The following is a 10,421-nucleotide window of genomic DNA, read 5'->3' on the forward strand; positions in this document are numbered from 1 at the left end:
TAGCATATTCAGCGACTAGAGACAAAGTTTGCGACACCGGAACAATACTTGATTAGGTCATCTAATTTCTCACCTTTTGTACTGCATTTATTCCACTCACCTAATGCCTTTGTAACACGTTCATTTTGGTTATTAGTGTGTATTATATCCCCATGAGCCTTAAACAATAAGCTCATAAAGGCCTCGTACAAATCAAAATCTCTGTTGGTTTTGACACCTTGTACAAGTGCGTTAATAAACCATATCAATTCATCAAACGGTTCATATGAATTCAAAGATCTGACCTCAAGATCCACAGCTGCAGGTGACAAAGTTACCAAATTAAGCAAAAATTCGCTAAAGTTTTCAGATTCGGCGCCTTTCCTGAGAAGTTCTGTGAATTTGGACTCGAAACCTAGAGGACCTGTGGGCTTAAACTTGTTTATTTGCATTTCTGCAGCCACGCGATCAGTTTCAGCCGCTTGCTTTCTCTGAATTGCCTCAACTGTCTCATGCGCAACGCCTTCCCTTCCGGATGCCTCATCACCAACCTTATCACCTGACAATTGCAGAAAAAATGGTGACTGTTGTGCTTTCTTTGGAGCCTCTACAGGTTTCGAACGTTGTCTGATTACATCAAGGTGTAATAGAGTGTTCATTTTATTTCTAGGACCAATCGATAATGTCAAGAGCTCTTTATTGATCTGATGCATTGTTTCATATTTATTGAAGTTAACGTCATGTTCTTCATCGATTGAATCATTGAAAGCACCAGTGAGCATTGATACACCCCCCGTAGCAGATGCGTTAGGTAAAGAAATTTTCGAGAATTCCTCTTCGTTTATCATTCTAGTGGATACGGCTTTAAATTGCGATCTGTTCGTCCAAATGCAGATTCCATTGCCACTAACATGTGTTGTAGCCAAATATTCTCCATTAGGTGAGAACTTAACATTGGTTGCAACCGACTCCAACCTGACACCATCGATGCAACCGCCAGTAGGCAAGTCCCAAGTCCTAATTGTACTATCAAGAGATGAGGAAACAATCCAACGCCCGTCAGGTGAAAAGTCCAGTGAAGTTATTCGGTTAGAATGGCCCCAAAGTTGTCTAACAATTCTCTGAGTAACAGCATCAACGATGACAATAGAAAGATCGTCTAATATCAGAGCGAAAAGATCAGATGCACGGTGATACACCATTGAAGTTATTGGTGCATCTAGCTGCAACTTACCCAAGAGAGAAGACCTATTGAAATCGTAAAAACCCACGATACCATCAAGACCACATGAGACCATCTTCCGATTCATGCCATCTAGAGCAATGCCAGTAACAGCCTTTTTATGCAAAATATATTTTTTCCGGATAATACCACTTTGCATGTTATAAACTACAATACTACCATTTGATGATCCAATAAACCCAAAGTTTCCACATTGCGAAATTTGTACAGATTTAACGATACCGCCATCAGTTGTACCAAAAGTCCATCTTCCTACTCTTTTACTGCGAAGGTCCCAAGTGCGAGCTTCCTTTTCGTTCATGTGAGCAGTCAAAATATTTTCCCATTCACCAACCCTTGCGTTTGAAATTGCAATAGCTGTAATTTCTGGAAATTTCTCCTTTATTGCACTACCACCGATCCTTCCTCCGTCTGGTTTTTTATGCAATCTTTGAGACAGTTCCTGTGATTGTGCATCTTTTCTTAAAGAAAAGGCCCAGAATGATCTATCTCTAGAGGCTGATAATATGAAATGAGCTGAGTTATCCCCAAACGAGATAAATGATGGTTGTTGAGAATGTCCACCTCTAGAACGTAGAAACCTCGGAGGCTGAACAACAACGCCACTATCACTTTGCGATAAAGACGGATCGAAAACATATTCCTTAAGTTGGTTGTCCCCTCCAGAGGTAACCACAATGGGTTGTCCATTCAAATAGGACGCCCTTGTGATACCACCGTAAGACTCGCTATGAATACCTTTCAAAACATGTATACGAGAGCGACGATCCAGATCATAGAATACTATATCACCGTTAGTTGACCCAAGGCACAAATGTGCAGAGCCATCTGTCCTAAAGGACAAAGATGATATCCTTGATTGCATCATCTTTATCCTTCGGATAATTCTACCCTTTCTTAAATTGTACATAAAAACTTCCCCTGATGCGGTCCCTAGAGCCAAGATGTCAAGTGCTGGTGCAACCTCCACAGCTGTAATTTGTTCTGGAAACTCATCAGACGTATAAAGTAGTTTTCCTGTTCTAATATTGTACAGTAATAGATTTGTTCTCGTCACAACTACAATTTTGTTGAGATATGTGGGCATATGGGCAAGTGCGACAATGTCTCCACCCTGAAGTTTTTCGATACTGAAGCTTGTGTAAATCTCAGTGGCATACTTGTCCTGGGATAACTTCTTTTTGTATATGTATACTGCGTTATCATCAGTAGAGACACACAAGAAGTCACCAAAGACACACAAATTTCTCACTGTGACCCTTCTCTTCAATTCAATCGTATGCTGGCAGATACCACGTTTATAAATGCCTACTTTGCTTCCGTATGCAACAAATATATAATGAAAGTGTGTTGAAAACGCTGTAATTCCTGCATCAGTCTCCTTTTCAGAAACGAATAGTAGATGGAGATTGTTAGCATCATATATCTGGAATGATTTACCCACACTAGTGACAATGTAAAAGGTCGATCCCAAAGATCCCACTGCAAATGGAATGTTATTGATTACGTTACCAACCACTCTGAATGGTGCGAAAATTTTGGACCCGAGACCACGCCCTGTAACGACAACAGCTGCGTCAATCTTCCTCTTCTTTGAAGCCTCAATATCTGTGCCAGTCATTGTTCTTTTGAGCCACGACGGAATCCTTTGGAACCTTGCAGTTATGAAAGCCTGTTTGCACACTCTAAAACTCATCTCATCGCATCAGTTTCAAATTTTCATTATATTTTTTTTATCAACATCCACTCACCGCACGTGAAGAGTATCTTGTCGCTAAAAAGTATTGACGACGCATATAAAATAAAGCAGTAGCACTGTTAACTTCGCAAGTTGACGTGAACCTTTTGAGAAAGTATTTTGTCAGTATCCACTTGTTTACTTTCAGTTCGTTTTCGTTCTATTGCTGGAAAGGAGAAGTCTAGCCTAAAGAAGATTAACCGTTACCTAATCTAATGGGAAACAACGTTACTGACGCAGGTGCTGGTCAAAAAACAATGTCAACGAAGATGGATAATACGGTCCCGAGTTCTCCTTCATCTCCTATTGCTTTGGATCAGAAAACTAAAAAAGCTATGGAGTCTATTGCCCCAATTTTAGAAGGTTTCATTCCAAAGACCTCGGCAAGCGAAAATACATCATTGAAGTTGCCTCCACCCTCAATTCCATGCCATAGTGATTCTATGGAGGAAGAAGACGTTGGAACTACCCTGCAAAAGACCTTGAGTATTAATTCGCAGCCTAGCGTAGGAGCTCCAGGTGAGAAGACTCGCTCTCACTCAGAATTTGGGGAGCATGACCAGACTATCACGCCTTCGCTAGAACCACAACAGTTTCTCACAGACATTGATCATCAGGAAGAATTGCAATTAGCCGAGTTGGGTGTTAAAACGCCAGTTTTTCAGCAAACTGTAATCGACCCCATGAATTCACCTGTGCTACCCGTGGCCACTGCTGCACCTCCTTCCACTAATGTAAGCTCTAATAGTTCATCAAGGAAGTCCTCGATAGGGAACGCTAAGCCACAGCTCGCCAAAATCGGGAAAATCGGTGTATGTGCAATGGATGCAAAAGCATTGTCCAAACCGTGTAGGAGAATTTTAAACCTTTTGATTGAGAATGGCGAATTCGAACCTGTCATTTTTGGTGACAAAGTTATTCTTGATGAGAAGATTGAAAACTGGCCCACTTGCGACTTTTTAATATCTTTCTTCTCTTCGGGATTTCCATTGGATAAGGCTATCTCCTACGTTAGACTACGAAAGCCATTCATCATCAATGACTTGATGATGCAGAAGGTCCTGTGGGACAGAAGGTTGTGTTTGCAAGTATTGGCAGCGGCAAACGTGCCTACTCCACCAAGGTTAGAAATAAGCAGAGATGGTGGTCCGAGAGTCGATGATGAGCTCAGAGCAAAATTGTTAAATAAAGGTGTTGATGTTCAGCCTATTAAAGCTCCGAAATGGCGTATGATCGATGAAGATACATTGGAAGTTAATGGCGAAATAATGAGCAAACCATTCGTCGAGAAACCTGTTGATGGTGAAGATCATAACATTTATATCTATTACCACTCGAAAAATGGTGGTGGGGGCCGTAGATTATTCCGTAAAGTTGGAAACAAATCTTCAGAATTTGATCCCAATTTAGCCGCTCCAAGAACGGAGGGATCCTACATCTACGAGCAATTTATGGACACTGATAACTTTGAGGACGTCAAAGCATATACAGTTGGGGAAAAATTCTGCCATGCCGAAACAAGAAAGTCACCTGTTGTCGATGGTATAGTGAGAAGAAATACACATGGTAAAGAGGTTAGGTATATCACAGAACTAACGAAAGATGAAAAGGAAATGGCAAGGCAAGTTTCCAAGGCATTTTCACAGATGATTTGTGGATTCGATTTATTAAGGGTCTCAGGCAGTAGTTATGTCATTGATGTTAATGGATTCTCCTTCGTTAAGGACAATAATTCATATTACGACGCATGTGCAAGAATTTTGAGAGATACTTTTGTCCATGCTAAGAAACGCATGGACGCAGAAAATAGGAACTTACCTGCTATTCAAGAAGAAAAGACGCAAAAATGGGTTTTTAAAGGATTAGTGACTGTTATTCGTCATGCCGACAGAACTCCCAAACAAAAGTTCAAGCACTCTTTTACTTCACCGATATTCATTTCTTTATTGAAGGGTCACAAGGAAGAAGTAGTTATCAGAAACGTGAGTGATTTAAAAATCGTGCTAAAGGCACTTAAAATTGCAGAAGAAGAGAATGCAGAAGATCCCGCTAAGCTGCTAGTCCTATCTAATGCTTTGGAAAAAAAGTTAGAGTTTCCAGGTACCAAAATTCAATTGAAACCTATTTTAAATTGTGATAACGAAGTGGAAAAGGTTCAGTTCATTTTAAAATGGGGCGGCGAACCAACGCACTCAGCTCGTTATCAGGCAAGGGACCTTGGCGAACAAATGAGACAGGATTTTGATTTATTGAACAAAAGCATCCTTCATAATATTAAAATTTTTTCATCATCCGAGAGAAGAGTTCTATTGTCTGCTCAAATTTGGGCACAAGCTTTGTTCGGTGCTGATGAACTAGGAAGTGATGAAATTAGTGTAAGAAAAGATCTTTTGGATGACAGTAATGCAGCCAAAGATTTAATGGATAAAGTGAAGAAGAAACTGAAGCCTTTGTTGAGAGAAGGGAAAGAGCCGCCTCAACAATTTGCTTGGCCCCCAAAGATGCCCGAACCCTACTATGTGATCAAGCGAGTCGTAGAACTGATGAATTATCAGCAAAAAATAATGCACCACAACTTTGAAACCAGAGATGTCAACGCCATGCAACCAAAATGGTGTTGTGCTGAGGATGCAAGTTTATTCAAAGAAAGATGGGATAAACTTTTCAAAGAATTTAATAACGTCGAAAAAGTTGACCCCTCCAAAATCTCAGAACTTTACGACACGATGAAGTACGATGCACTGCATAACAGAAAATTTCTAGAGCAAATATTTGACCCCTGTGAGATTGTCGATCCAGAAGTAGGCAATCACTCGCTGGTGGATCGCTATCCGATTAACATTTTGGCTAAAAATAATTTCAAAATCATAGATAGCAATCAAAATCTATCTTCGAACTCCGTCAAGACTGGAGGGAATAGTGTTGGCTCTCTTGGTTGGGTTCTTGAGAGCGGGAAAACATCACGGGCAACCTCTAAATCCGGTTCAATCTTCGATGATCCAAAATTCATGCAACTGCGTGAACTATACAAATTGGCCAAAGTTCTTTTTGATTTCATTTGTCCAAAAGAATACGGTATATCTGACTCAGAAAAATTGGATATTGGACTGTTAACCTCATTGCCATTAGCCAAACAGATATTGAAAGATCTAGAAGACATGAAAAATAGGGAAGAACCGGCATGCGTCGCATATTTCACGAAAGAGTCTCATATCTACACTTTGTTGAATATAATTTACGAATCTGGCATACCAATGAGAATTGCAAGAAATGCGCTTCCAGAATGCGATTATCTATCTCAGATCAATTTCGAATTGTACGAAAGCACTGACGCTTCGGGTCAAAAAACACATTCAATAAGATTGAAAATGTCACCAGGGTGTCATACTCAAGACCCGCTAGATGTTCAATTAGACGATAAGCACTACATCAGCTGCATTCCCAAAATATCATTGACTAAACATCTGGATATGGATTATGTACAACAAAAATTAAGAAACAAATTTGGTAGAGTCAATATGCCACAAAAGTTCACGCCAGTCAATATCACAAGTCCTAACTTAACTTTCCAAAGGGACAATAGCCATCACGGGTACATCAACGACTGCAAAGTGGACACCTCAACTCCACCATTAGAGCCACTTTCAACTCCTCATTCTTCGGCATCGATCGACAACACTTTGGAAGAATGATCAGTATACGCATACACTGCTACCATCCATACGTATAACAATTTAATGGTTTAGTATTTGGCGCAAATCCCGTCCACGCATTTCTTGTCATTCATGTAGATTGCTCACATGGATCGAATGCTGTTTTTTTCATTCTCATTTTGCTCATCTTGAGCATATTAGGATCACATTTTTTTAGAGGTACTACAGTTCTATGAATCTCTATAGCATGAAACTTGCCAAACTCAACGAGCACTGTAATATTCGACGATCCTTGCTTCACGGGTTATGAGGCCTTTGGTCTCATATATAAAGGCCCATATTATCAGCGAAGTACCGATAGTCAATAACATATATAAGAATTCTGCAACGTTTAATAGCCGGATAAAACTATAATAAATATGAGTACTGGACCCGATTTAATTCAAGGCTTCAATATGATGTCAATGGGAGGAATGGGAAGCATGGGTGGTTCAAATAGCTCTAATTCTACACATAGCGCCAATCAATGTAAGATATCTATGCTGTGGAATTGGTACACAATTGACACATGTTTCATCGCAAGATCATGGAGATGTGACACAAAGGGAAAGTTCGCTGGCTCCTGCATTGGTTGTTTTGCACTTGTTGTTGCTGCACAGTGGCTGAATAGGGTTTCGCGCCAATTTGACATTGAATTAGTCAAGAGACATAAAATGAAGTACCTCGGTGATCAACTCAGTAAAAACGTGCTCTCTTCCGATGATGTTACCTCCGAATTGAGCAACGATCAATTGCATCAAATCACAAATGAATCTGGTTTAATGACTACGATAATCGCACTGCAAAAAACATTATCTCACACATGGTATTTCAATTTTTGCGGAAGAAGAGAAACCATCGAAGATAATGCTTTGGAGAAATCATTATCCTGTTGTTCGGCCGCACCATCTGTCCAAATATATCCAAGCTTTTTGGATCATATTGTGAGGGTTGGCGTTTTCGTATTACAATGGGGTCTTTCATACATTATTATGTTGCTATTCATGTACTATAACGGTTACATTATAATCAGTTGCATAATCGGAGCGTTCGTTGGCCGATTCTTGTTCAACTACGAACCACTGGGTATTTGCGGTGGTTCTAATGGAAACAGCAGCCTGGTTGCTCACGATCGTGAGGAAAATGATAGAAAATGTTGCATGTAACACTTATTAAACAACAAGTTTTCATCCCAATGCTCAATTAAAAATATAGTAACTATATTTGATGTATAATGAGTACATATAATATTCATCAAAAGAAAAAAGCAGCCCTCATTTCTAAACTTAAAGCGAAGCAAGGGAATCAAATAAAACTGAAATACTTTCGCCGTAGTGATCGCGGCGGATAGTCTCCGCAAATATAGTAGAAACATCGATAGCCACTAATTTTTTGGACTGCTGTAAACGTTCTCTTGTAATTGGATATGTGTTTGTCACGATAATTTTGTGTATAACGTCAGATTCTTCAAGTTGTTCAAGACAGTCACCTGTGAATATACCATGCGTAGCGACAACATAAACTCTCTTAGCACCACAGTTTTGCACTAAATGTTCTGCTGCACTAACAAAAGAGCCTGGTCTATCAATCATATCATCCAAGATAATAGCAGAGCGGCCATGAACATTTCCAACAAGAGTGATTAACTTTTCTTGCTGTTGCTCCAAGAGCTCTTCGTCATCATCAGAATCCGTTGCATCATAGGTTCCTCCAAGGGCATAAGAATCGCTGGCAGCCATAGATGATGTTTCACTCAAGTCACTGGATAACGCCTCTTCATCATCTTCGTCGTCCTCATCATCAATAACATGACCGTTGCGAATTCTTGCGGTTTGAATTCCATTTGTCAAGATGATGTTTTCCTCCTCATCGGGACCGTCACCCTGTCTCACGATGGGCCTATTTTTTCTCAGTAACGATTGTTTTCTCAGTCTTAATTGCTTTATGTCCTTATTTTGTGAGTACAGATCCTTGGAACGACGACGATCAGTGTGAATCATGGCAAAATTTATTTTAAGGGCATCAGCCAGCGCAGTGACTCTCTTAGTCCCACCGGGATTTTTAGATACGACTACAGCGTCTTCATAGTCTTCAACGTTTTCTCTAATCCATTTAGCTAAACTTGGCCCACCATACAGATTATCCACTGGTTTCGAAAAGAAACCTTGCATTTGCGAAGCATGTAGATCCATTGAAACAACATGATCAGCACCCGCCATGATCAGCAAATTTGCCAACATCCTTGCTGTAATCGCACCTCTATGTTTTTTCATCTTACATTGCTTAGAATATGGGAATTGTGGTATGACTGCTGTGATTTTCTTTGCTGATCCTCCTCTACATGCTGACACTAAAATCAGAAGCTCCATTATATGGTCATTTACCGTTGGCGAACCAGATTGAATGACATATACATCTTCGTCTCTAACGGACACACCAATTTGTACGGAAGTCTCCCCATTAGCAAACTTCTTCAACACACATGGTGCTGGCTCAATACCTAGTTTCTCGCAGACCTGAGCACCTAGCTCTGGATGTGAGTTACCGACGAAAACTTTGCACTTGCGCATTTTTTCACAATTTTTGACGATGATTTTATGTTCCTGTGCCTGATTCAACAAACTTGAAGAAGATAGCGAGGCAAGTATGAGGACCCGGAAAGTCTTGAGAACCTACTCAGCAACACAGTCTTACTTAATCAAACTCCATGTATATATCTCATATTTCAAGCAAAGGCACGATTTCTTCTGAGATGGCCAGGAAGAAAATTTTGTTTTTCACCTACGGGAAAACCGAAGTTTGGCCGACGGTAAAAATGATAGAGATGAAATAATATCATTCAAATCGGAATATATCATGGTCGGTTTCTAATCATAGTGACAAATTCACAGGTTTGCATGCACTTAACTTGATGATATGACAAGCACGTATGGCTCCAGAACCTTTGATGAAAAGCTGGCCGTATGTAGGGAGAATGTGAAGAACTCCATAATGTTTAAAGAGTTGAGCGAAAAACTACAAACATATTTGAAAGATGTGGAAAAAATAAGATGTCTAGCTATTGGTAGCTTCAATGGAGATCACCAGGCAAGGTATCAACTAGCATTGCTTCTGGAGATAATTGACCTCGTTTCTTGCGACAAATCTGCCGTATCAATTTATGATCCTGTTTTTAATGACGAAGACATAAAGTTTATCCAAGATGAGGGTTGGTCGCTTGAAGAAAATATAAGTGTGGCCAAAGACTACTGCCAGGATACTTTATTCTTCCTGCCACATGCCCCATTGGACTTGACAGAAAAAATACTGGCGGACGAGAAACCTAAATTCTGGTTGGCAAATCATATAGTCATTCACACCGATCGATATACAAAGGTCCAATTGCACGATGCATATCCGATGATAAGTAAACTCGTTCATGTTTGTGAACAGAATCAAACGACACAATCAACAGCCTCTGATGAGCAGGAATTTACTACCTTCGTGCCGAAAAGGAAGAGAAGGTATAACAATAAATACAAGTACAAAGAGCCAGAAATTGAATATAGCTCTATAAAAACCTACTTTAAGGAATGCATTGTGGTAACAGATTTCAATAAAGGAGCACTGCTCAGGAAACAACCGTGGGTTAATTCTTTTTCTGATCTAGCATTTCAGTTAATTCTGTGAATGCCTGTGATAAATACGTGAAATAATTTATTAGCTAAAAATATCCATAGATAATTTATGAAAAATCTATTACTTATTATACATGCGATACAAAACGAAG

The 10,421-nt window shown here is 39.8% G+C and overlaps 5 protein-coding genes across 5 annotated transcripts; 3 read left to right on the plus strand and 2 right to left on the minus strand.

The window, feature by feature from the left end:
• Positions 1-8: 8 nt before the first annotated feature.
• UTP21 (rRNA-processing protein UTP21) lies at positions 9-2,918 on the minus strand (the record flags this gene model as incomplete). Its single annotated transcript, XM_037287458.1, has 1 exon — positions 9-2,918. The coding sequence occupies one exon, from the start codon at positions 2,916-2,918 to the stop codon at positions 9-11; it is 2,910 nt and encodes a 969-aa protein (XP_037143353.1).
• Positions 2,919-3,175: 257 nt separating this feature from the next.
• On the plus strand, positions 3,176-6,652 carry VIP1 (inositol polyphosphate kinase VIP1; the record flags this gene model as incomplete). The annotated part of the gene is made up of 1 exon (XM_037287459.1): positions 3,176-6,652. The coding sequence occupies one exon, from the start codon at positions 3,176-3,178 to the stop codon at positions 6,650-6,652; it is 3,477 nt and encodes a 1,158-aa protein (XP_037143354.1).
• Positions 6,653-7,032: 380 nt separating this feature from the next.
• CTR3 (high-affinity Cu transporter CTR3) lies at positions 7,033-7,818 on the plus strand (the record flags this gene model as incomplete). Its single annotated transcript, XM_037287460.1, has 1 exon — positions 7,033-7,818. One exon carries the CDS (start codon positions 7,033-7,035, stop codon positions 7,816-7,818), a length of 786 nt encoding a protein of 261 aa, XP_037143355.1.
• Positions 7,819-7,938: 120 nt separating this feature from the next.
• Positions 7,939-9,222, minus strand: PRS1 (ribose phosphate diphosphokinase subunit PRS1; the record flags this gene model as incomplete). The annotated part of the gene is made up of 1 exon (XM_037287461.1): positions 7,939-9,222. The coding sequence occupies one exon, from the start codon at positions 9,220-9,222 to the stop codon at positions 7,939-7,941; it is 1,284 nt and encodes a 427-aa protein (XP_037143356.1).
• A 346-nt stretch (positions 9,223-9,568) lies between these two features.
• BER1 (Ber1p) lies at positions 9,569-10,321 on the plus strand (the record flags this gene model as incomplete). Its single annotated transcript, XM_037287462.1, has 1 exon — positions 9,569-10,321. One exon carries the CDS (start codon positions 9,569-9,571, stop codon positions 10,319-10,321), a length of 753 nt encoding a protein of 250 aa, XP_037143357.1.
• Positions 10,322-10,421: the final 100 nt, after the last annotated feature.

The sequence above is a fragment of the Zygotorulaspora mrakii genome, chromosome 2, assembly GCF_013402915.1.
Source record: "Zygotorulaspora mrakii chromosome 2, complete sequence".
Lineage (NCBI taxonomy): Eukaryota > Fungi > Ascomycota > Saccharomycetes > Saccharomycetales > Saccharomycetaceae > Zygotorulaspora > Zygotorulaspora mrakii.